General features: G+C 44.2%; 2 protein-coding genes across 5 annotated transcripts in view; both read right to left on the reverse strand.

Annotated features, from left to right (window-relative positions):
• Nucleotides 1-5,621, reverse strand: part of LOC139420148 (solute carrier family 12 member 7-like) — a 110,895-nt gene extending 105,274 nt beyond the window's left edge. For all 4 annotated transcript variants that reach the window (XM_071169933.1, XM_071169932.1, XM_071169930.1 and 1 more), the window contains exon 1: nucleotides 5,310-5,621. In XM_071169933.1, the coding sequence (XP_071026034.1) occupies nucleotides 5,310-5,463 (154 nt within the window). In that variant the 5' untranslated portion in view covers nucleotides 5,464-5,621. The remainder of the gene's footprint in view (nucleotides 1-5,309) is intronic.
• Nucleotides 5,622-21,385: 15,764 nt separating this feature from the next.
• On the reverse strand, nucleotides 21,386-24,948 carry LOC139420604 (diamine oxidase [copper-containing]-like). Its single transcript, XM_071170798.1, has 4 exons — nucleotides 23,406-24,948; nucleotides 22,377-22,665; nucleotides 21,799-21,931; nucleotides 21,386-21,655 (listed from the first exon to the last, which is right to left on the reverse strand). Exons 1-4 carry the CDS (start codon nucleotides 24,946-24,948, stop codon nucleotides 21,386-21,388), a joined length of 2,235 nt encoding a protein of 744 aa, XP_071026899.1.
• Nucleotides 24,949-25,963: the final 1,015 nt, after the last annotated feature.

Here is a 25,963-nt window from a genome sequence, read left to right on the forward strand (position 1 = left end):
AGTGAGGAACGGAGCTTGCATAATTTGGCTGGAGCGGATTTCAAAAATAAATTGGAGCGTTGGTCTTCTCTTTCGATTAAATTTTGCTCCAATTTCATTCCGGTGGCACTCAGCCATGAGCTCTGGGCATGCTCTGCCCAGCATATTTAATTTCCTACATCACTGTTCTTTTAAAATTAGGCCTTATCTGTTTATTTATTTTAGCCTACCCCAGCATTAATGAGCAGAGATGTTGATATGAGTGGACCATGAAATAGGTCACAGCCTGTGTCATCGATGGCCAGACAACTCGGCAGGACACGCGACAGCATCAGAGACATTTGACCACAAAAAAAAAAAAAAAAAATTTGTAACAGAAGTTTTCTATCAACTGTAGAATGTGAGCGCAACAGAGCCACAGTTACAACGGAAGTATCTGATCGTCAACCGATTATAGGAAAGTTGTTATTTTTTTAACACAGATAGGCCCTGTTTCAGTAGAATTCGCAAATTCGTACAAATTCATAAAAACAAAAATGAGCATTTTGGTATCCATTTTGAATTAGGCGAGCATCACGCCATCACGGGCAATACCCTGTGAACGCAACCACCCCTTCCACCTTTCTTCCGGATCACATCCCCTAGTCTTTTGAATGGGCTTCACAATGACATCAAAGCATCTGTGAAAACACAGTAATTTAAAGACATACACTGAGTAGACCAAACATTAGGAACACCTTCCAAATTTTGAGTTGGAAACCCCTTTTGATCTTCAGAACAGCTTCAGTTCATCGGGTCCCATGGGACTCTACAAGGTATCGAAAGCGTTCCACAGGGATCTTGGCCCATGTTGACACCAATGCTTCCCACTGTTGTCCTTTGGGTGGTGAACCATTACTGATACACATGGGAAACTGTTAGGCGTGAAAAACCCAGCAGCGTTGCAGTTCTTGACACAAACCGGTGCGCTCTGGCACCTACTACTACACCCTGTTCAAAGGTACTTAAATATTTTGTCTTTCCCATTCACCCTCTGAATGGCACACATGCAGAATCCATGTCTCAACTGTCTCAAGGCTTAAAAATTATTATTTAACTGGGCTCCTCCCCTTCCTCTACACTGATTGAAGTGGATTTAACAGGTGACATCAATAAGGGGATCATAGCTTTCATGGAAAGAGCAGGTGCTCTTCAAACTTTTGACTGGTACTGTATATAATTATATTTGTGTTTGTGGATGAATTTACTCCTGCCAATTGCCTTTTATTTTTTTAGCTTAAAAAGACCATTGCACTACGTTTATGCCCATTGAAGACCATTCAAAAAGCTTTAAAAACTACAAGGCTGGAGGGGGGGGGGGGGGGGGGGCAGTCACTTCCTAGTGACCTTCACAGCATATCACCTTAGAGATGTAATGTTCCTCAAAGTTAAACCACTGAGCTTTCTGTTTGGAAAATATTCAAAAAGTGGACACCTGTGTAGGCTAAAGAAACATTGGACGTGTAACCGGAGGACACCCCCCCCAGAGTGTTAATAGCGGCACCCAGGTAGGGTTGCAAAATTTCAGGAACTTTCAATAAATTCCAGAAATCCTGGTTGGAGGATTACAGATTTCCTGCCTATACCCTCCTGATTCAGGGAACCAAACAAGCGGGATTTCGGGAAAACCAGAGAATTGATTGAAAGTTCCCGTCATTTTGCATTCCTACAACAAGCCACTTTTGACCGGGTGTAGAAAGCAGGGTAGCCTAATCCTATACATACTCCAGACATAGGGATGTGTGTGACGTTACACCGACACCACGTATCTCCCTCAACATATTTTAGACACCCGACACCTCAGGCAATATAACTGATAGGCTGTTGTTGTTAGAGAAGCAGTTCTCTGATTTACTCAAGTGCCATCCATGTTTGTATGTTTATCCTCACTGTGTTCAAATGTGTGGATCAGAACATTTAGTTCCAGCATTAGAAGCTGCCATTTAGCCGAAACAAATGCTGACCGAGATGTGTGGCTTCGAAATTGATTTCCCCCTTAGTGAAGATTACAAATCATCACATAGTAACCTGACATCCAGGCTGCATCACAACGGGCCGTGATTGGGTGAGTCCCATAGGGCAGCGCGCAATTGGCCCAGCGTCGTCCGTGTTTGCCGGTGTAGGCCGTCATTGTAAATAACAATTTGTTTATAACTGACTTGCCTAGTAAAATAAAAAGGTACAATTTACAATAAATAAAATAAATATATATATATATTTTTTATTTATTTATTTGATTGTAATGCCATCCCCGTGGAGGAAACAAATAAGAAAAAAATGAAGAAGAGACACAGCTACTGTGAGAAGGCAGGCACAGGCTGTGGAAAATAAGTTCATTTCAAAACACTCAAGACTTGTTGCTCTCTCTCTCTCTCTCTCTCTCCATGGTCAGGGACAAGTGTGTATAAATTACAGGAAGCGCTGTGAAACAAGTGACTCTACACATGTGTCTAATGACAGTGACTGTGTTGAACCATGAGTCAGAAGTACTCTATCCAGACCAGCGAGCCCTCATCAAAACCTTTGTAATGCCTGGCGTCCCAGACATCTGTAGCAAGTGTCTCTAATGTACAATAATAATAAATAATAATAATGCCAATTAGCAGATGCTTTTAGCCAAAAGCGACTTATTCAGTCATGTATGTATTTATTGTTCCCTTATTTTACCAGGTAAGTTGACTTACAAAACATTATGTACAGGTGGTCCTGGGAATCAAACCTACTATCCTGGCGTTGCAAGCACCCCACTCCACTAACTGAGCTACAGAGGACCCCGCTCCGCTAACTGAGCTACAGAGGACCCCGCTCCGCTAACTGAGCTACAGAGGACCCCGCGCCGCTAACTGAGCTACAGAGGACCCCGCGCCGCTAACTGAGCTACAGAGGACCCCGCGCCGCTAACTGAGCTACAGAGGACCCCGCGCCGCTAACTGAGCTACAGAGGACCCCGCTCCGCTAACTGAGCTACAGAGGACCCCGCTCCGCTAACTGAGCTACAGAGGACCCCGCTCCGCTAACTGAGCTACAGAGGACCCCGCGCCGCTAACTGAGCTACAGAGGACCCCGCGCCGCTAACTGAGCTACAGAGGACCCCGCGCCGCTAACTGAGCTACAGAGGACCCCGCGCCGCTAACTGAGCTACAGAGGACCCCGCGCCGCTAACTGAGCTACAGAGGACCCCGCGCCGCTAACTGAGCTTCAGAGGACCCCGCGCCGCTAACTGAGCTTCAGAGGACCCCGCTCCGCTAACTGAGCTACAGAGGACCCCGCTCCGCTAACTGAGCTACAGAGCTCCCCGCTCCGCTAACTGAGCTACAGAGCTCCCCGCTCCGCTAACTGAGCTACAGAGCTCCCCGCTCCGCTAACTGAGCTACGCTAACTGAGCTACAGAGGACCCCGCTCCGCTAACTGAGCTACAGAGCTCCCCGCTCCGCTAACTGAGCTACAGAGGACCCCGCTCCGCTAACTGAGCTACAGAGGACCCCGCTCCGCTAACTGAGCTACAGAGGACCCCGCTCCGCTAACTGAGCTACAGAGGACCCCGCTCCGCTAACTGAGCTACAGAGCTCCCCGCTCCGCTAGCTGAGCTACAGAGCTCCCCGCTCCGCTAACTGAGCTTCAGAGGACCCTGCTCCGCTAACTGAGCTACAGAGGACCCCGCTCCGCTAACTGAGCTACAGAAGACCCCGCTCCGCTAACTGAGCTACAGAAGACCCCGCTCCGCTAACTGAGCTACAGAGGACCCCGCTCCGCTAACTGAGCTACAGAGGACAAAAGACACTTAGGACCAATTCCATTTAAAATCTTTAAGGACATGGATAACTGCTGTATAATCTGCAACTGCAGGTCAAAACCCTTTTTCTATCACAGTAGATTGGGTTCAAGAGAGTTCAGTTGTTTTAAGCAATTGTCTTTGACAGAGTAGATTGTTTTTTGTGGGTTAGAATGTCTTTGACGTGGTAAATTGTCTTTGACGTGGTAAATTGTCTTTGACGTGGTAAATTGTCTTTGACGTGGTAAATTGTCTTTGACGTGGTATATTTTATAGAGCAATTTATTTCTAAATTTCCAAATTCCAATGTCAACAGAGTGAGCAACACTCCTTGAAATGTTTTGAGGATTAAAAAAAAAGTTATGGTTCTGTTTTGTTGTCGTATTGTTTATGTTTTTTTAACCAAATAGGCTTACGGTTTGTGTGCTGAAACTCTGAAGACCATTTCCTATCAGTGTAACGTGGGAAAACACTGATCTATCAAAGATAAATGATTTCAATGCCAAGGTATCATCTTGTCCCCAACCCACCATTGTCATATCTTCTTTGGAGGGTGATTTGATTTACAGACTTACCCTTTATCACTAAATGCATTAGAATAGATTCAAATGTTGGAATGGAGTTATTATTAAATGCTTTGATTAAAATATCAAGTTTATTGATGAAGGGAGATAGAGGAAACAGATTCCCGAATAGAAGGGAACTGGAAAATACGAGCCGAGATAACATAAACTATTCTCACGTTCTCTTTCTCTCTTGACGTTTCATGACATTTCATTTGACAGTTTGAATTCATTTGCATGACTGTCAATATCTTCATATCAAAAACATGTTCAGCAACCAGGTTCCAACTTGCCCTTTTAATAACAGCTCTATGAGCATGCTTCCCATGCCACAATAACTCTGGATAGTCTTGGGCACTCCCCAAATACACTCAGGAAAGCCAATTAAAATACTGAACTCACTACTTTTGATTCTATATTCAGAAACAGTGGATAGTCTCCTCGTGAACAGGCAAGAGGTTGTAGGTGTCCAGACATTGCATAGGTTCCCAAAATTAGACTAGTGATGCAGTTTATTTGTGAGAATATGGTCACTTATAGCATAGTTTTCTATATTCAGGAGGACAACTACTGGCTGAAATAGGGTAAGGGTTGTAAATGATCTATTCCTCAACATGATTATCCCTGGTGATGCTTTTTGACATTTCAGTCTAATTTTAGAGGCGTGACAATTTCATTACAACCTGTTGCCATGCAACACCTGACGTGTGGTAGGTGAGACGCAAACAGGCAAAGCTAATGTTATACATAATTATACATAATTGCTATGCGCGTGCTGTACCCTGGACGATAAACAGACGTCATTTCAGCTCGTGCCTAATGTATCTGGAAAGTGCCGTACATAAAGTTCTGTAAGGACACCCGGGGTTACGTAACCATAAACAACCCAAAGTGAAATACATAGCTAATCCCCACTAGATAATAACGGGCTGAGTCGGAGACAGGTAAAATCTTACCGTATCTGTTGGGCTCTCTACTGTACTCGAGGATAGGAACAGAATCTTGTGGGTCTATGGAGTCGCCTTCAGCCCCTCCGCTGTCAGGTACAGGATCATTTTTGACCCCGTCGTCATCCTGACCGACACGGACGACCACAAACCTCTCGCTCATGTCCCTCCTGCGTCTGCCCTTATGACACTTCTCACCGTGGAGAAAAACTTCAGGCTGAAACCGGCTTTGCGTTGTGATTGAAATTCCCAGTCCGGTCGACTAGCGGGATGACAATGTACAGGACACGCGCTAATCCTTCGATTGATTACACTCGAGGCGTGTCCATCCCTTCGTGTTCTCTCATTGGCTGGGGGGCTCGCATACCGGTGCGAAATATAATTCAGAATTGGGTAATTGGTTATGAAAGACCTGTTAATGTCCATGTTGATGAATTGATATAACACAAAGTATTGTTTGTCATGTTTGGGGCAATTAGAACAGCTATATCCACCCTACTTTTATTGAAACGTAAATAACTTGATATAAATGAATGCAGGCCCTATGAGAAAAATATCGTATGAGCAAAATGGGATTAAAAATGTAAAATAAAATTAAAATATAGGACAAAACACACATCACAACAAGAGAGACACCACAACACTAGATAAAGAGAGACCTAAAGACAACAACATAGCATGGCAGCATTATGTGAAAACAAAGCATGGTAGCAACACAACATCACAAGAACATGGCAACACAACATGGCAGCAGCACAACATGGCAGCAGTACAAAACATGGTACAAACATGATTGGGCACAGACAACAGCACAAAGGGCAAGAAGGTAGAGACAGCAAAACATCACTCGAAGCAGCCACAACTGTCAGTAAGAGTGTCCAGGATGGAGAGTTGGAAATAAAACTGTCTAGTTTGAGTGTTTTTTGCAGCTCGTTCCAGTCGCCAGCTGCAGCGAACTGAAAAGAGGAGCGACCCAGGGATTTGGGGTGGCAGGGTAGCCTAGTGGTTAGAGTGTTGGACTAGTAATCGGAAGGTTGCAAGTTCATATCCCCAAGTGTGACAAGGTACAAATCTGTCGTTCTGCCCCTGAACAGGCAGTTAGCCCACTGTTCCTAGGCTGTCATTAAAAATAAGAATTTGTTTTTAACTGACTTGCCTAGTTAAATAAAGGTAAAATGAATGTGTGTGCTTTAGGGACCTTTAACAGAATGTGTCTGGCAGAACGGGTGTTGTATGTGGAGGATGAGGGCTGCAGTAGGTATATCAGATAGAGGGGAGTGAGGCGAATGTGAACTGTAACTCCGAAAAAATCTTTGAAATTGTATTGAATGTTGCATTTATATGTTTTGTTCAGTACTCATTCAACGGATAGGCTACATAAATAAACCACGTCTGTTAGTTTTTTTGTTCGCGTTCATGATAGGCTAATTCTCCTTTGGGTCTAACAAAGTCCTAACAACAAAACTGCCCCTCTAAAACACGACAAACAAGTTTGAGTGGCATTTAATCAAACATTGAATAGTGAGTGTGAGGTTTAGGAGACATTAGCACTCACCTCATATCCTGTGTTCCCAATACAGAGAGCAACTTTACGCCACCACAACATGTTAGCTGAGTGTAGCCTTTCCTTAGTCTCCATCATAGGGCTACTGCTGAAAGTACAGTAGATGAGTGCTGAGACCGCTACCTCGCTCTACAACCAATTTACATGAACGGTGGGACTAAAGTTAAGAAATTCTGGATTTGCTGGATTTGTTAGGCTACTCATTTAGCCTTCATTGGGCATTTAGCCTACTGGATTTGGAGACTACTCATTTAGCCTTCATTGGGCATTTAGCCTACTGGATTTGGAGACTACTCATTTAGCCTTCATTGGGCATTTAGCCTACTGGATTTGGAGACTACTCATTTAGCCTTCATTGGGGGTTTGGCCTGCTGAATTTGGAGACTTCTCATTTAGCCTTCATTGGAGGTTTAGCCTACTGAATTTGGAGACTTTTCATTTAGTCTTTTGGGGGGGGGGGGGTTAGTCTACTGGATTTGGAGACTTTTCATTTAGCCTTTCTTTGGGGGTTTAACCTATTCATTTAGCCTTTCTTTGGGGGTTTAACCTATTCATTTAGCCTTTCTTTGGGGGTTTAACCTATTCATTTAGCCTTTCTTTGGGGGTTTAACCTATTCATTTAGCCTTTCTTTGGGGGTTTAACCTATTCATTTAGCCTTTCTTTGGGGGTTTAACCTATTCATTTAGCCTTTCTTTGGGGGTTTAACCTATTCATTTAGCCTTTCTTTGGGGGTTTAACCTATTCATTTTGCCTTCATTTTAACAGTGTGTTTTATACTCTATTTTATACGGAATTTTAACTAGGCCCACGAGACTTGAGTTTACAAGTGGAGGAGTGAAGGAGGCTTTTATTTGTCTTTTGAGTCATGTGCATGTAGACTGTTTGTAAACTATGCCTAGGGACTATATCATTTTGAATATTTTTGGGAAAGGTTTCCAGTAGACCACTCAGAAGTAGACACTGCTAGGGCATATCATTAAAATGTCTGAAATAGACAGATCCATTTGGATCTAATACACAAAGGGAATCAATCCACCCACAATCCAGACAGAGATACATTTTATGTGGTTTTATTCCGTGAGTTCCTTCCTCAAACACTTGCTGTATTACTGGGTGGATCCAGTAGTCCAGGTCTCAGTGAAGGCCTTCATTTTGGTAGCTTGTCCTTCATCACTCCTCCTAGGATGCTAAATTTACTCCCAGTTTACTCAATTAAACTTAAGTGGTAGCTGGTATCAATTACTGTAGGCTGTAAAGTGTTCCTTATTTAAGATAGTTGTGATAGAGATTAGAACACGAGCAAGGAACAGGCGTGCCAGTGGTTGCAGGCGGCTACACCCAAATGTGGTAGATGAAAGTGTGAAATGCATCTCTATGGTCAAATTACAGTAGCTCAAAAGGCACAATTATTTAGGGAAATTATACTGTATGCAATGCATAGCTATCTGTGTCGCCTAACAGAAATCAAGCCTAATTGTACCTTGAGGATGAGACAGTAGGGTATAGGGCCAAAGAAAAAACTACAAGAGCAGAGACTATCTAGGAGAGACTGACCGCAATACACCAGATTTTAGTTCTGGGCTAGCCCGGGATGAAAGATTACAACACTGGAAAGAAGTTGGTAAGAACATCTAGCCTAAGACGTTATGCTGTCCCCTGTAGATCCTACTGTGTATTTCATTGTCACAATTCATAACAGCACCAGACTGTGCGCTGCCCACTGAGGAGTCGTAACTAACATGGTTGCTACCCCTTAATTTTCTCTTGACACTCTAGTGCTCTCGGATGGCTGTTGTCATAGTGACTCGACTCTTCAGAGAGGGAAATAAAACAAATTGGCTTCCTGACAGTCACTTAATAGGGGATTGTTAGGTGGTTTGGAGGATGCGTTTGTTCTACTTACCCCAGCACTTTAGTTTCACTCTACTGTTAAGAGGAGTGAGTTGTTATCGGGTTATATGGGGATTTCTGCTTTACCATAAAGGCAATATTTCTGTTGTTGTGATACATAGCTCAGGCTTGTCTTTGTACAGCTTTAGTTTTAGGATGAATTGGTTATGAAATACTTGCCATACTCTATCCTCTAATCTAAAACAGGTAGGACATCGCCATAATTCCCTGCTATAGCATATCTGCTATATAGATTCTATAAATAGGTTGGGAATCTTAGCAGACTCCTATCTGACGTACCTACTACTGTGACACAATCCTATGTCATGTCGGGTGTAGAAAGGGTCTCTGACCTCTAAGGTTGCCCTTTCATGTCAGTGTAATAACCTGAGATGTATAAATGTGGGTCAGCGGTATACAGTACTACAGTACCCTGAAAGGCACCTTTTACTCAGCACTGGTTCCCCCCCCCCCCCCCCCCCCCCCCCCCACTGCTCTGCCATTGTGCTTTCTATGTCACAATACACAGCTGTGGGGAGGGGAGGTTACTTGCAGATGGGATCCTGTCTGTAACTGGATCCCAGGGGTGTTCTCTATTCAGAGGGGACTGCTGTGTGTGTGTGTGTGTGTGTGTGTGTGTGTGTATGTGTGTGTGTGTGTGTGTGTGTGTGTGTGCACTCGTGCTCCAATGGCTGTATTGACTGGCTATGTAAATGCATGAGCAGGCATCCTCCATCATTAGGTTATGAAATGTGGTGGTTCAGGGTCCTCAGATGTTTCCTCTCTGGTGCAGCCATGTCAGCAGCAGCAGCAGTAGGGTCAGTGTGGGCTTTTGTCCCCCAGCCCCCATGCCTTCCTGTGGGCTGTGTGACAGAGGTGATGGCCCCAGCCCCCATGCCTCTCTGTGGGCTGTGTGACAGCGGTGATGTCCCCAGCCCCCATGCCTCTCTGTGGGCTGTGTGACAGCGGTGATGGCCTCAGCCCCCATGCCTCTCTGTGGGCTGTGTGACAGCGGTGATGTCCCCAGCCCCCATGCCTCTCTGTGGGCTGTGTGACAGCGGTGATGTCCCCAGCCCCCATTCCTCTCTGTGGGCTGTGTGACAGCGGTGATGGCCCCAGCCCCCATGCCTCTCTGTGGGCTGTGTGACAGCGGTGATGGCCCCGGTCACAAGGAAAAGAGAGGCCTGGAAGATGGATCAAAACAACCTTTGGGGGTGGAGGAAATTATGCAATAGGGCTCAACCCTTCCCTGTGTTTCCAAATTCACTGACGTGCATGCCCCCAAGCTCTCATAACTCCTGGGGGAAGGAATGCCAGGTGCTGGCTATGTTCTTTTACAGTGTGTGGCATGTTAATGAAAACCATTTGTTTTTACCTACTGTGATACAATCATACTGTATGTCATGTACTGTGTAAAAAGGGTCTCTAACCTTCCATGTCAGCGTAATAGCCGGCTTCGCCTCGTTGCTATGACCACTTCACAACCATGATAGAAATGTCATAACACATGGCCTCTCATGTATTATCGCTTAGTTTTAAACCGGGTCGTTCAAGCCCTGAATGCTGATTGGCTGAAAGCCGTGGTATATCAGATCGTATACCACTGGTACTTGTTTACTGTTTCTAATTACGTTGGTAACCAGATAAAAAAAACAATAAGGGAACTCGGGGTTTGTGGTATAAAAACGGCCTAAAATCAGCCCTTAGCCATGGGGTATATTGGCCATATACCACACCCCCTCGAGCCTTATTGATTTAATAGATCCTCTAAGATCACTACCCTGGGGGTCTTTGTTTCCATTTTCCGCCCCTGCGGTGTGGATTGGACCGGACTCTGCCTGCCTGGCTCTCTCAGGCTTTGTCTCAGCTGTTCTGGGTTATTTTGAGAGGTGGACAAAGAGGAATTGGATGGTTGACATACCAGGGGAGACAGACAGGCTGCCCAACCCAACTGCATGGAGGCAGCACTGGGCTGCTAGAGCACAGCACGGTCCCACACTACCCCGTCCCCTCTCTCTCCTCACATGTTGACATATTGATCGTGCTTAAACACTGTACATAGAAACCAGTTACCATATCTATGCACGTACAGTATGCAGTATGCATATACACTTGAGTGTCACATATAGGCCTTTTATAGATAGTCGAGGCGTGACACTGCTATCAAAATAATTGTGATGCGTCTGTCGAAGCGTCTCAAGCTTACTTGTTGATGCTTACTTACATGGACATCAGATTAGTGTAGAGATTCAAATAATACATTCTTGGCCACTTGCCAGCCAGTCTTGCATAAATGACTCTGCTAAGTGCTCCCAGCTGATTCTATTCCTCATCTTTATGTCACGGTGAGATAAAGATGAAGATTAAGAAAGTATTTTGAGAGTCATGATTGGAGGACAAAAATGTTCCTGTTTAGACAAACGTGTAAGTGAAAGGTTTTTTGATTCTGCAGATTGATGGTATTAAATATTAAACTTTTCGATACAGGATCAGTCAAACGTTTGGACAAACCTACTCATTCAGGGGTTTTTCTTTATTCTTACTATTTTCTACATTGTAGAATAATAGTGAAGAAATCAAACTATGAAATTACACATATGGAATCATGTAGTAACCAAAAAAGCTGTTAGCCACCCTTTGCCTTGAAGACAGCTTTGCACACTCATTGCATTCTCTCAACCAGCTTCACCTGGAATGCTTTCCAACAGTCTTGAAGGAGTTCCCACATATGCTTCTTTTCCTTCACTCTGCGGTCCAACTCATCCCAAACCATCTCAATTGCTTTGAGGTCGGGTAATTGTGGAGGCCAGGTCATCTGAAGAAGTACTCCGTCAATCTCCTTCTTGGTCAAATAGCCCTTACACAGCCTGGAAGTGTGTTATGGGTCAATGTCCTGTTGAAAAACAAATGACTGTCACACTATGCACAAACCAGATGGAATGGCATATTGCTGCAGAATGCTGTGGTAGCCATGCTGGTTAAGTGTGCCTTGAATTCTAAATAAATCACTGATTGTGTCACCAGCAAAGTACCCCAACACCATCACACCTCCTCCTCAATGCTTCACGGTGAGAACCACACATGCGGAGATCATCCGTTCACCTACTCTGCGTCTCACAAAGACACAACAGTTGGAACCAAAAATCTGACCAAAGGACAGATTTCCACAGGTCTAATGTCCATTGCTCGGGTTTCTTGCCCCAAGCAAGTCTCTTCTTATTATTGGTGTCCTTTAGTAGTGGTTCCTTTGAAGCAATTCAACCATGAAGGCCTGATTCACGCAGCCTCCTCTCAAAAGTTGATGTTGAGATGTGTCTGTTACTTGAACTCTGTGAAGCATTTATTTGGGCTGCAATCTGAGGTGCAGTTAATTGCCAATTTCTGAGGCTGGTAACTCTAATTAACTTATCCTCTGCAGCGGAGGTAACTCTGGGTCTTCCTTTCCTGTGGCGGTCCTCATGAGAGCCAGTTTCATCATAGCGCATGATGGGTTTTGTGACTGCACTTCAGGAAACTTTCAGAGTTCCTGAAATTTTCCTTATTGACTGACCTTCATGTCTTAAAGTAAGGATGGCCTGTCGTTTCTCTTTGCTTATTTGAGCTGTTCTTGCCAAAATATGGACTTGGTCTTTTATCAAATAGGGCTATTTTCTGTATACAACCCTTACCGTGTCACAACACAGATGATTGGCTAAAACACATTAAGAAGGAAAGAAATTCCACAAATGAACTTTTAACAAGGCACACCTGTTAATTGAAATGCATTCCAGGTGACTACCTCATGAAGCTGGTTGAGAGAATGCCAAGAGTGTGCAAAGATGTCATCAAGGCAAATAGTGGCTACTTTGAAGAATATGTGGATTCCATATGTGTTATTTCATAGTGTTGATGTCTTCACTATTATTCTACAATGTAGAAAATAGTAAAAATAAAGAAAAACCCTTGAACGAGTAGGTGCGTCCAAACTTTTGACTGGTCCTGCGTGTTCCTCAGTGACTATGCAGTCTTTTAACTTTTGCCATGGTTTGCCCTCCTCAGGGCTTCACAAAAAAGGTGACATTTGATTCCCTTCGAAGGGTATTATTTTGCCTCCATAAGACAGGAAACCGTACTCTCTTTCACACCCCCACATTTAAAGTCAACGGACATAGATTGTGATGATGACCCTACATTTGTGGAAAATTTGTGTTACTGGTTAACATCTTAATGTGGTGTTGATTGTTGTTGAATCATTTCCACCAGGATATGTCACCCATGCATTAACTGTTACTCATCATTCAGACATATGTGGGACTCCCACGTGTGACTCATATTGACGGATAAAATGTGGCTAATATTAACAGGAACCTATTCTAGACTCAGACTCAACTCTTGAGTGTGAAGAGAATACTCCCCTCAAGCTGTCTAAGACGGTTATCTACTTGACCCAGTGGCATCCCTCATGCTGTCTAAGACTGTTATCCACTTGGCCCAGTGGCTCTGCCTAGGGGTGTAGTGGAGGGTCAACACAGAGAGACATAACCAGGGGTGTAGTGGAGGGTCAACACAGAGAGACATAACCAGGGGTGTAGTGGAGGGTCAACACAGAGAGACATAACCAGGGGTGTAGTGGAGGGTCAACACAGAGAGACATAACCAGGGGTGTAGTGGAGGGTCAACACAGAGAGACATAACCAGGGGTGTAGTGGAGGGTCAACACAGAGAGACATAACCAGGGGTGTAGTGGAGGGTCAACACAGAGAGACATAACCAGGGGTGTAGTGGAGGGTCAACACAGAGAGACATAACCAGGGGTGTAGTGGAGGGTCAACACAGAGAGACATAACCAGGGGTGTAGTGGAGGGTCAACACAGAGAGACATAACCAGGGGTGTAGTGGAGGGTCAACACAGAGAGACATAACCAGGGGTGTTGCCCAATATACAAAGAACGTCAGTTGGAAGTGCTGACGTCACAATGGGGAGCTTTAGAATCTTGATGAAATCAGTTTAACAACCTTTTGCTGAAAAATGCTTTTAGGGAGCGTTACCTTTTTCACCACGACCAGTGAGTTTACCCACCAATTTTTTTGGACCAACTACATCGCTGGCTCTAAAAGGAAATACAATGTAAGAAGTAATCAAATCAAATGTATTTATAAAGCCCTTCTTACATCAGCTGATATCTCAAAATGCTATACAGAAACCCAACCTAAAACCCCAAACAGCAAGCAATGCAGATGTAGAAGCACGGTGGCTAGGAAAAACTCCCTAGAAAGGCCAGAACCTAGGAAGAAACCTAGAGAGGAACCAGGCTATGAGGGGTGGCCAGTCCTCTTCTGGCTGTGCCGGGTGGAGATTATAACAGAACATGGTCAAGGTGTTCATGGATGACCAAGTAATATAGTTGGGTAATGATTGTCAATCATTTGACCAATCATTTTGTTAGAAATACTCATCAGCCTGTCCTATTAATCCTTAATCTACTTTGATATTAGTTTTTAAATCAAGCAGGTGCATGCAGCCTGTTAGCACCCAGAGGAGGACTGTCTGAACTTTTTAACATTTATCATAAAGATTTTATTATTATTACAAAATAAAGGCTGAAACAGACTAAGATTTTCTCAGACTTGCTTCCTGTGTGCGAGGGAAGAGAGGTACAGTGGGGTCCGAGAAAGTTGACGCCCTTGATGAAGATGAGCAATAAAAACTGTATAAAATAAATAATTAAAATACTGAGCTATATCGTATGCTCAACATTTTTTTTAAATTATATTATTTTATACTAATACAATTGCTCAGAGAAAGAAATTTCTTTTTTTTTTTCTCAAAAAGGTAGAGGTCAGAATTATTGACACCCCATATAAAGTAGTCAAAAGTTTAGTATTTGGTCACATATATCTAGCACGCAATAATTACATTAAGCTTGTGACTCTACAAACTTGTTGGATTCATTTGCAGTTTGTTTTTGGTCGTGTTTCAGATTATTTTATGCCCGACAGAAATGAATGGTAAATAGTGAATTGTGTCATTTTGGAGTCACTTTTATTGTAAATAAAAAATAGAATATGTTTCTGAACACTCCTACATTAATCTGGATGTTACCATGATTACGGATAATCCTGAATCAGTGTCAAAGATCATACCCCCAAAACATGCTAAACTCCTTGTTCTTTTTTTTGGTATTTTTTTAGGATCCCCATTAGCTGTTCCTGGGTTCCACACAAAAACATGAAACATGACAAAATGCAGAGCGTTAGTAGACAAGAACATCTCATGGACAGAACTACATATATTTAAAACAAGAAAAACACAACTTAAAGGTTCTGTGCTGACTCAATAATGAAAAAAATAAACGCTTCCTGATCGGCTCCCCTCTCGCCACTGGGATTCTATTACCAGGGCTGAGTCACTGGCTTGCTCTCACTCTCCCATGCCGCTAGAGTCACTGACGTGACCTTTCTGTCTGGTTTTGCACCCACTCCCCTCCCTTGTGCTGTGGGGAGATCTTCGTGGGCTATACTCGGCCTTGTCTCAGGGTATTAGGTTAGTGGTCTCTTGATATCCCTTTGGTGGTATGGGGGCTGTGCTTTTACAAAGTGGGTGGGGTTACATCCTGCCTGGTTGACCCCGTCCCCGGTTAACTTTAGAAGGGGCCACAGTGTCCCCCGTCAGTCCCCAGTATCTATGCTGTCATAGTCTGTGCCGGGGGGACAGGGTCAGTCTGGTATAATTCTCCTGTCTGACCTGGTATCCGATGTCACTTTAATAATGTTTACATACTGTTTTACCCACTTCATATGTATATACTGTATTCTAGTCCTGGTTCATCCTGCTGTCCACTTCATATGTATATACTGTATTCTAGTCAAGGCTCATCCTATATAACTACTGCTGTCCACTTCATATGTATATACTGTATTCTAGTCAAGGCTCATCCTATATTACTGCTGTCTATACACACCATCCTATATTACTGCTGTCTATACACACCATCCTATATAACTACTGTCTATACACACCATCCTATATAACTACTGTCTATACACACCATCCTATATAACTACTGTCTATACACACCATCCTATATAACTACTGCTGTCCCCTTCATATGTATATACTGTATTCTTGTCAAGGCTCATCCTATATAACTACTGCTGTCCACTTCATATGTATGTGTGTATATAAAGTGGGGAGAACAAGTATTTGTTACACTGCCGATTTTGCAGGTTTCCCTACTTACAAAGCATACAGAGGTCTGTAATTTCTATCATAGGTACACTTCAACTGTGAGAGACGGAATCTAAAACAAAAATCCAGAAAATCACATTGTATGATTTTTAAGTAATTAATTTGCATTTTATTGCATGACATAAGTATTTGATACATCAGAAAAATCAGAACTTAATATTTGGTACATAAACCTTTGTTTGCAATTACAGAGATCATATGTTTCCTGTAGTTCTTGACCAGGTTTGCACACACTGCAGCAGGGATTTTGGCCCACTCCCACCTCACAGATGAAAGCAGGTTCACACTGAGGACATGTGACAGACGTGACAGAGTCTGGAGACGCCGTGGAGAATGTTCTGCTGCCTGCAACATCCTCCAGCATGACCGGTTTGGCGATGGGTCAGTCATGGTGTGGGGTGGCATGTGCTCGCCAGAGGTAGCCTGACTGCCATTAGGTACCAAGATGAGATCCTCAGACCCCTTGTGAGACCATATGCTGGTGCGGTTGGCCCTGGGTTCCTCAAAATGCAAGATAATGCTAGACCTCATGTGGCTGCAGTGTGTCAGCAGTTCCTGCAAGAGGAAGGCATTGATGCTATGGACTGGCCCGCCCGTTCCCCAGACCTGAATCCAATTGAGCACATCTGGGACATCATGTCTCGCTCCATCCACCAACGCCACGTTGCACCACAGACTGTCCAGGAGTTGGCGGATGCTTTAGTCCAGGTCTGGGAGGATATCCCTCAGGAGACCATCCGCCACCTCATCAGGAGCATGCCCAGGCGTTGTAGGGAGGTCATACAGGCATGTGGAGGCCACACACACTACTGAGCCTCATTTTGACTTGTTTTAATGACATTACATCAAAGTTGGATCAGCCTGTAGTGTGGTTTTCCACTTTAATTTTGAGTGTGACTCCAAATCCAGACCTCCATGGGTTGATAGATTTGATTTCCATTGATCATTTTTGTGTGATTTTGTTGTCAGCACATTCAACTATGTAAAGAAAAAAGTATTTAATAAGAATATTTTATTCATTCAGATCTAAGATGTGTTATTTTACTGTTCTCTTAATTTTTTGGAGCAGTGTATATACAGTATATCACAAAAGTGAGTACACCCCTCACATTTTTGTAAATATTTGAGTATATTTTTTCATGAGACAACACTGAAGAAATGACACTTTGCTACAATGTAAAGTAGTGAGTGTACAGCTTAACTGTGTAAATTTGCTGTCCCCTCAAAATAACTCAACATCCAGCCATTAATGTCTAAACCGCTGGCAACAAAAGTGAGTACACCCCTAAGTGAAAATGTCCAAATTGGGCCCAAAGTGTCAATATTTTGTGTGACCACCATCATTTTCCGGCACTGCCTTAACCCTCTTGGGCATGGAGTTCACCAGAGCTTCACAGGTTGCCACTGGAGTCCTCTTCCACTCCATGACGACATCACGGAGCTGGTGGATGTTAGAGACCTTGCACTCCTCCACCTTCCGTTTGAGGATGCCCCACAGATGCTCAATAGGGTTTAGGTCTGGAGACATGCTTGGCCAGTCCATCACCTTTACCCTCAGCTTCTTTAGCAAGGCAGTGGTCGTCTTTGAGGTGTGTTTGGGGTCGTTATCATGTTGGTGTACTGCCCTGCGGTCCAGTCTCCGAAGGGAGGGGGATCATGCTCTGCTTCAGTATGTCACAGTACATGTTGGCATTCATGGTTCCCTCAATGAACTGTAGCTCCCCAGTGCTGGCAGCACTCATGCAGCCCCAGACCATGATACTCCCACCACCATGCTTGACTGTAGGCAAGACACACTTGTCTTTGTACTCCTCACCTGGTTGCCGCCAAACACGCTTGACACCATCTGAACCAAATAAGTTTATCTTGGTCTCATCAGACCACAGGACATGGTTCCAGTAATCCATGTCCTTAGTCTGCTTGTCTTCAGCAAACTGTTTGCGGGCTTTCTTGTGCATCATCTTTAGAAGAGGCTTCCTTCTGGGACGACAGACATGCAGACCAATTTGATGCAGTGTACGGCGTGTGGTCTGAGCAATGACAGGCTGACCCCCCACCCATTCAACCTCTGCAGCAATGCTGGCAGCACTCATACGTCTATTTCCCAAAGACAACCTCTGGATATGACGCTGAGCACGTGCACTCAACTTCTTTGGTCGACCATGGCGAGGCCTGTTCTGAGTGGAACCTGTCCAGTTAAACCGCTGTATGGTCTTGGCCACCGTGCTGCAGCTCAGTTTCAGGGTCTTGGCAATCTTCTTATAGCCCAGGCCATCTTTATGTAGAGCAACAATTCTTTTTTTCAGATCCTTAGAGAGTTCTTTGCCACGAGGTGCCATGTTGAACTTCCAGTGACCAGTCAGTCAGTATAAGGGAGTGTGAGAGCGATGACACCAAATTTGACACACCTGCTCCCCATTCACACCTGAGACCTTGAAACACTAACGAGTCACATGACACAAGGGAGGGAAAATGGCTAATTGGGCCCAATTTGGACATTTTCACTTAGGGGTGTACTCACTTTTGTTGCCAGCGGTTTAGACATTAATGGCTGTGTGCTGAGTTATTTTGAGAGGACAGCAAATTTACACTGTTATACAAGCTGTACACTCACTACTTTACATTGTAGCAAAGTGTCATTTCTTCAGTGTTGTCACATGAAAAGATATACTCAAATATTTACAAAAATGTGAGGGGTGTACTCACTTTTGTGATATACGGTATATATATATATACTGTCCATAATGTCTATCTATACACACCATCCTGTCCATATATATTCCAGACTCTGACATTGCTCACTCTAATATTTACAGGCATACATTTACCTCTTCTAGTACAACTGATTAGGAATTCCCCTTTCCCATACACAGATACAGTAAGTACTGTATTTTAAAGAAATTAAAGTTGTTTCTCATTTAACCCCTAGATGGCAGTAGCTACTCACATCTTCCCAGACTCGTTCCTGACTACCAACCACTGATCATCGGTGAAACTGATTTCCTTTTTAATCAATGGACTGCTTTGACAGTATATTTGGCCCTCCAAACATATATTGTATAAAGCTAATTATTAACACTGTGTTTTTTGGTTTCTCTGTTGCTGAACACTTGGTCATGTTAATGTCACTTAGACCACTGTAGCATTGATCTGTGTAAGGAGTTTTCACTCCTTTGCAAAACTCATGTTTGTATTCATCCCCTACTGCTTATCATTATGGCTAATAGACTGTAGGTTATGTCACATATCAATCATTAACCCTGTGTCAAAGTTTTAAAAAGGTCAAAACAATGTTGCAATCTACTGTATATTAGACTTAGTGTTTACCTGTTCGGGTACATAGGTTGTTCCTCAGGGAACCTCACTCTAAGGTTGATAATGCTTCTCTAAGATGGATGACATATCTCTAAGATGGATGACATAAGAACCCTCTAGAAGATCTCCAATGCCATACAACTCTCCTTCCGTGGCCTCCAATTGCTCTTAAATACAAGTACAACTAAATGCATGATCTTCAACTGATCGCCTGCACCCGCCCGCCCGTCCAACATCACTACTCTGGACGGTTCTGACTTAGAATATGTGGACAACTACAAATACCTAGGTTTCTGGTTAGACTGTAAACTCTCCTTCCAGACTCACATCAAACATCTCCAATCCAAAGTTAAATCTAGAATTGGCTTCCTATTTCGCAACAAAGCATCCTTCACTCATGCTGCCAAACATACCCTTGTAAAACTGACCCTCCTACCGATCCTCGACTTCGGCGATGTCATTTACAAAATAGCCTCCAATACCCTACTCAATAAATTGGATGCAATCTATCACAGTGCCATCTTTTTTTGTCACCAAAGCCCCATATACGACCCACCACTGTGACCTGTACGCTCTCATTGGCTGGCCCTCGCTTCATACTCGTCGCCAAACCCACTGGCTCCAGGTCATCTACAAGACCCTGCTAGGTAAAGTCCCCCCTTATCTCTGCTCGCTGGTCACCATAGCAGCACCCACTTGTAGCACGCACTCCAGCAGGTATCTCTCTGTTCACCCCCAAAAGCCATTTCTTCCATTGGCCGCCTCTCCTTCCAGTTCTCTGCTGCCAATGACTGGAACGAACTACACAAATCTCTGAAACTGGAAACACTTATCTCCCTAACTAGCTTTAAACACCAGCTGTCAGAGCAGCTCAGATTACTGCACCTGTACATAGTCCATCTATAATTTAGCCCAAATAACTACCTCTCCCCCTACTGTATTTATTTATTTATTTTGCTCCTTTGCACCCCATTATTTATATTTCTACTTTGCACATTCTTCCACTGCAAATCTACCATTCCAGTGTTTTACTTGCTATATTGTATTTACTTTGCCACCATGGCTTTTTTTTGTTGCCTTTACCTCCCTTATCTCACCTCATTTGTTCACATTGTATATAGACTTATTTTTCTACTGTATTATTGACTGTATATTTGTTTTACTCCATGTGTAACTCTGCGTTGTTGTATGTGTCGAACTGCTTTGCTTTATCTTGGCCGGGTCGCAATTGTAAATGAGAACTTGTTCTCAACTTGCCTACCTGGTTAAATAAAGGTGAAATAAATATGGGGTTGTAATTTTTTGTTCTTCATGGATTGTTGTTTTTAATTAGGTTAAACACTTTAACACGGTGGTCAAATACTCCTTAAGCATAACTTCCCATTCTGCCGTCGCTTGTCATCTTACTCACCAAGTTCCCTACTGCTGTTCTTCTGTACCTTTACAACGTACATCAATCTGTTTCTGAAAGTCTGGGGACTGTTCCCAGGCCTTGACTGGGAAGAACAGATCAAATACTCCCTATAGCTGAACATTGTCTGATTCCCTGTATTAGTCACAGGCCAGTATTGACTTTCCCACCAATACCAAGAGAGTGCAAAGTTGTTATCAAGGCAAAGGGTTGCTACTTTGAAGAATCTGAAACATAAAATATATTTTGATTTGTTTAATAGTTTTTGGGTTACTACATGATTCCATATTGTGTTATTTCATGTCTTCAAGTTTTCACTATTACAATGTAGAAAATAGTACAAATAAAGAAAAACCCTTGAATGAGTAGGGGTGTCCAAACTTTTGACTGTACTGCATGTATGCACAATGGTAAAATGTGTCTGTGAGTTATGATTTGAGAAAGTTTCTTATGAAATGTGCCTATGTCTAGGAATGGTAAATTGTTGCAATACATTTGCACACTCAGAAAAAATAATGTTATTCTTTCACATCTAAACAGGAACGATATCAACATAATATTCGTTTTTATTAATGCCTGTGTCAGAATATATTATTTCACATTTACATGATTTCCATCCTCAGAACCAAGGATGGAACCTCCATTATGTGTCTTTCCTGTCAGTTGCACCAGCCCCTCAGACTCCTGCGTAGGTGCCGTTGTAGAAGAAAGGCCTGTCAGTCACACAGTGACCTACAACCTCTGGGGTCCATCTCTGGACCTTGGGCTTGCCCTCTTTGACTTGCCGGACGATGACGGTACTGCGGGACGCCAGAGAGGGGTCCTCGTCGAAAAAGTTGAAGGGACGTAGGAAGAAGCCCACGGCATTGCCGGGCGTCGCTGTATTGGGGATGTCCTCTGAGTGGGGCACGTGCAGGAAGCCCACCGTCACCCAGGCAACCAGGTCCTACACAGGAGACAGGTTGATTGATTAATTGATTAATTTGATTTATTATTTAGTTGTTATACAATTATAATGCCGTCCAGGGTAGCGAAGATTCTATTTTGAGTCTGAGAATGAGTTGAGTTATTGGTAACAATAGGTCTCACCTGGTTAATGATGCTTTCATCGTTGCGAATGTAGTCCTCAAAGGAGACCACCGGCTCCCAGGGGTCGTTCTGAGTGTAGATACTACTGCTGGTGGGCTCACTGTCCTTGTGTCTGGTCACAGCCAACGGGTATCTACATACAGAGGAAGATAAGACTTCAGACCGAATCTGAACTGCCTGACAGTAGATGTCAGATGCTATAATAATCTGAAACCCTCGGCCATCGTTACAGATCACTGCATGCGTCGATAGAACTGTAGAGTTATTTTCTTACCACGTTGATGGATGCTTATTTCCTCCGAACAAAAAAACAATAACAAATGCTCCTGGGGCAGCAAGTGGTGCGGTTTCGCCTACCTCAGCTTTAAAGGGATAGTACCCATACTACCCCATCATATAATTAGATGGTGCCAATCTTTCCCATTAATTTTTGGTAGTGGCCTGGAGATTTCCTCTGTCTACAGTGGGAACTACTCAACAGATGGTGTGGGATGAACTGAAGTTGATTGAGGTATGAAAACATCTAATAAACTTTGATTTTAGGGTGAACAGTCCCTTTAGCTGTGTGTTGTCGTTACCTGGACCAGCTGATGCCGTTCTCCTCCATCCAGCCACGGGGCAGCACACTGTCGGCGTGGGAGTTGTACTGGATGCGGTAGCCCTTCTGGTGGCCCCACTTGTTCTTCTCGTTGGGATTGTAGAAGTGCACGTAGCGGGGTAACTTCTTGCCGAAGCGGAAGGCAGCGCCGCGTTCCGTCTGGTGCTGGGTCTTGACGAGCTTGGATTGGACGACGGAATGTTTATGGCTCCACGGGTTCGTGAAGTTCACATACTTGAGGTTCATCGACTCAAAGCTGTTCTTCCGACCTGGAGTGTTTGACAAAAGCAATCACATTAACGGTGTCAATCAGGGTTGGGGTCAAGCAGGGCTGGGGTCAAGCAGGGCTGGGGTCAAGCAGGGCTGGGGTCAAGTAGGGCTGGTGTTTGCAATTAATTCAATTTAAATTTCAAAAGAAGAATTGAGATGCAATAATGAATGCATTTAAAACCTCCCTTTATAGCCCTTTGTTAAGTTTAAATGCAGTGGACCTAGGCACTGAAGTAATGTTCTGATATTGCACAGACTAGGCATACTAGGCACACATTTACCAGTTGTTTTGCCCATGGCACATGATATGAAAGGTTATTTTGGGTTTCTTGTCAACGATTCATCACAATGGCTGACATAATCTCGTGTTATTGTATTTGGCTGGGAGCAACAATCATAAACCATCTAGGAGCAACACCCATGATGCAATGTTGGACCAAAGATCTAAACTACCTTCAAGAATTGGACGTTTTCCCTAGAAGTGTGTCAGATCAAACAGAGGCTAGAACACAAGCCTGTATGTGTGAACATTGTCACCTTATTTCTTTGGTATTTTATTTCCTTTCTATTTTGAAACTATACCAGCCCATTTGTTATTAGAAATTGCTGTATGTACATATATACAGAACTTTGTAGCTTTACAGATAGATAATTAGCAACCATTCACAGCATTACAAAATATGGTTCCTGAATCCTGAATGACATAATCACACTACCAGATTGATAGAACAGAACTCACCAGCAATATCAAGGTCAACCTTGTAGTGGATGAGATGCGTGTGAAGGTTGCCCAGAACATAGTTATACACCTTGGACCCGTAGTGTAGTCCGTTAGGCGTGAAGAAAGTGGCGTGGATGTAACCGGTGGCACTGACCCTGGACTCCATCACTCCGTTCTGATAGAAGAGGAAGTCCCAGATGTAGTCGTAGTTATAGACGGTGGAGGTGGTACGAAGCACCAGCACATGGTTCTCCAGACCCCCGAAAAAGTTGTAGCCCCCTTGGAAGTTATTGTTGAAGTGCCTCCTCAGAGGCATCCCCGTGGTCATCTCAAACACACACAGGGCATTCTTGTAATGTACAGGCTTGTCCGTGTCGTAGTAATGGTGCAGGTCTAGAAAGGTGGCGATTTCAGGGCAGTCGATGCCAGGCGCCAGCTCGTAGTCCAGTGTGCCCATGGCCCAGCCGGCGTCAATGTATTTGGTCTGCATGGCGGCGGGGGTATCGCCCGAATAGAAGGCAATGGCCTCCTGGAGACTGACCTCGTAGGCGATGCGCTCTCCGTTGAAGCGCAGGTCGAAGATCTGGAGGCCGGCTGAGGAGCGGACACGGAAGGCAAAGGACCAGCCTGCATATTCCACAAAGTTTCCATCCACATGGTAGCGAGGGCCTTGGGGCTCCACCAGTTTGGGCCCGTGGATGTCGGTGCGGGTGTTGCTGTGCCCACGGGGAATGTAAGTGGAGTACAAGTCCTTGTCGTCATGGTCAGGAAGTTTGACTTTCTCCAGTGTTCCTTTCTCGTATTGTTCCGCCAGTTCCTCCACCTTGTCAAAGTACTGGCCATTGTACCACACCTTCTCCACCGTCCAGCGCTCAGGGTTCAGGTCTTTATGGTTCACCAGGACCTCAAAGCCCACAGGATGGATGAAGTAGCCCTCCACAAACTTCTGCAGCATGATCCAGGTCCTCCTCTCACCCGACTCCAAACCACGGGGTGCAATGTCAGAGAACGTCAGGCAGCGGTCGGTACAGTTGTGGAAGGAAAATCCCCCCGTGGTCTCAAACAGCACCTTGTGGACCTTGGCGGTGATCTTCTGCAAGATGTCGATGATGTGCGAGTACTCAGCCTCTGTAATGGGCCGTGACTCAAACCGAATGGGCTTGTCTCCCTTGAAGGTCTTCTCCCTGTACGAAGTAGGGAAGGGAAGTGGACTCACAATGATCTCGGTGATGTTGGGCTGGGACTGGTTCCCGAACTGCACCACCACCCTGGCCTGGCGCATGGGCTTGGCCTGGCCCCGATCCAGGGCCCTCAGTGCCTTGTGCTTGCGGGGCAGGTGGAGCTCCATCAGCAGAATGCTATTCTTCTTCAGGGACTTGCCCCGGGCCGCTGTCAGTCCCAACTCGGGCTTGCCTTGCAGGTAGTCCCGGACGTCGCGCATCTCATTGGGGGTCAGGTCGGCGAACATTGATGCCCCGTGGTGAGCCCACTCCCGACCACGGTCACCTTCACACACATCCAGAGCGAGCAGCAGCACCAGCAGCAGACAGAAGCACCTCATGGCCACGTCTACTGAGACACAACTGGGAGAGAAGACAGACAGCCAGTGCAGAATGTGTTCTCAACCCTGTTGTTTTTCCTGTTCGACCCTTGCACATGAGCTATTAAGCTATGTCTGACGCTTATCTAATAAAAGCCCTTGAGTAAACCCTCTACTGATCTTATAGCATCCCTTCTCTGTTTCATCCAGTGCTTCCTGCGCTGAAAAGAAAAACATACTTTACAGCATATCTGGCATCCAGATACAGACACATTTCCCCCATCCCGTTCTCTCCACATCTGGCAACGCAACCTTCCTCCTTCTCCACCTCCTCCTCCTCCTCCCCAGGTGAATCTGGGATTTATGTTTCACAGTTGCCTCTTTCAAACAGTTAGATGTTATAACATGCTCCTGTAACCCTATTTATGCAATATTGTGATATGCTGTGATGAGGCTGAACTTAAAAAGCACGCAAATCAGTGCCTTTGTAACAAAGAAACTGACCTACCTACGGTATGCACTTCAAATGTTGAAGGGCACAGAGTGAAACAATGTTGCTTTATCCAGAACGAGAACGGGCCAAGCAGTTGAATCCTTCCCTTTGCAGTCCCGATAGAAGATACCTAGTATGAAAACAGGGCTCAATGAACATATGTTTATATATAACCTTCCGCTTGGCAGCAATGGAATGTGATTGGTCAACAAGGGATTGTAAAAGTGTTGAAATCTCAGGAGTACTGTATAAATAATTAATTCCACTGGTCTGCGTGTGAAGAGGCTCCCAGGCAAAATTAGAATCAAGTGGTTTTGAACTGATTCCATTTTGTGTGGAATGCTGATGTCAATTTACTGTACCTAATAAGTCAAATATTTATCCTGGCAAAGGATAGTGGTTCATTACACACGAGTAATGTTCCCCTAATATGCAGGAGGTCTGAGATACTCTACTGCTCACAGAGAGTCTGGAGAATGAATGTAACACTTTCACTGTGTGCTCATTAAGGATTATTCAAACCACAATTGGTATAATGAACTC

This window comes from Oncorhynchus clarkii, chromosome 11, assembly GCF_045791955.1.
Source record: "Oncorhynchus clarkii lewisi isolate Uvic-CL-2024 chromosome 11, UVic_Ocla_1.0, whole genome shotgun sequence".
Classification (NCBI taxonomy): domain Eukaryota; kingdom Metazoa; phylum Chordata; class Actinopteri; order Salmoniformes; family Salmonidae; genus Oncorhynchus; species Oncorhynchus clarkii.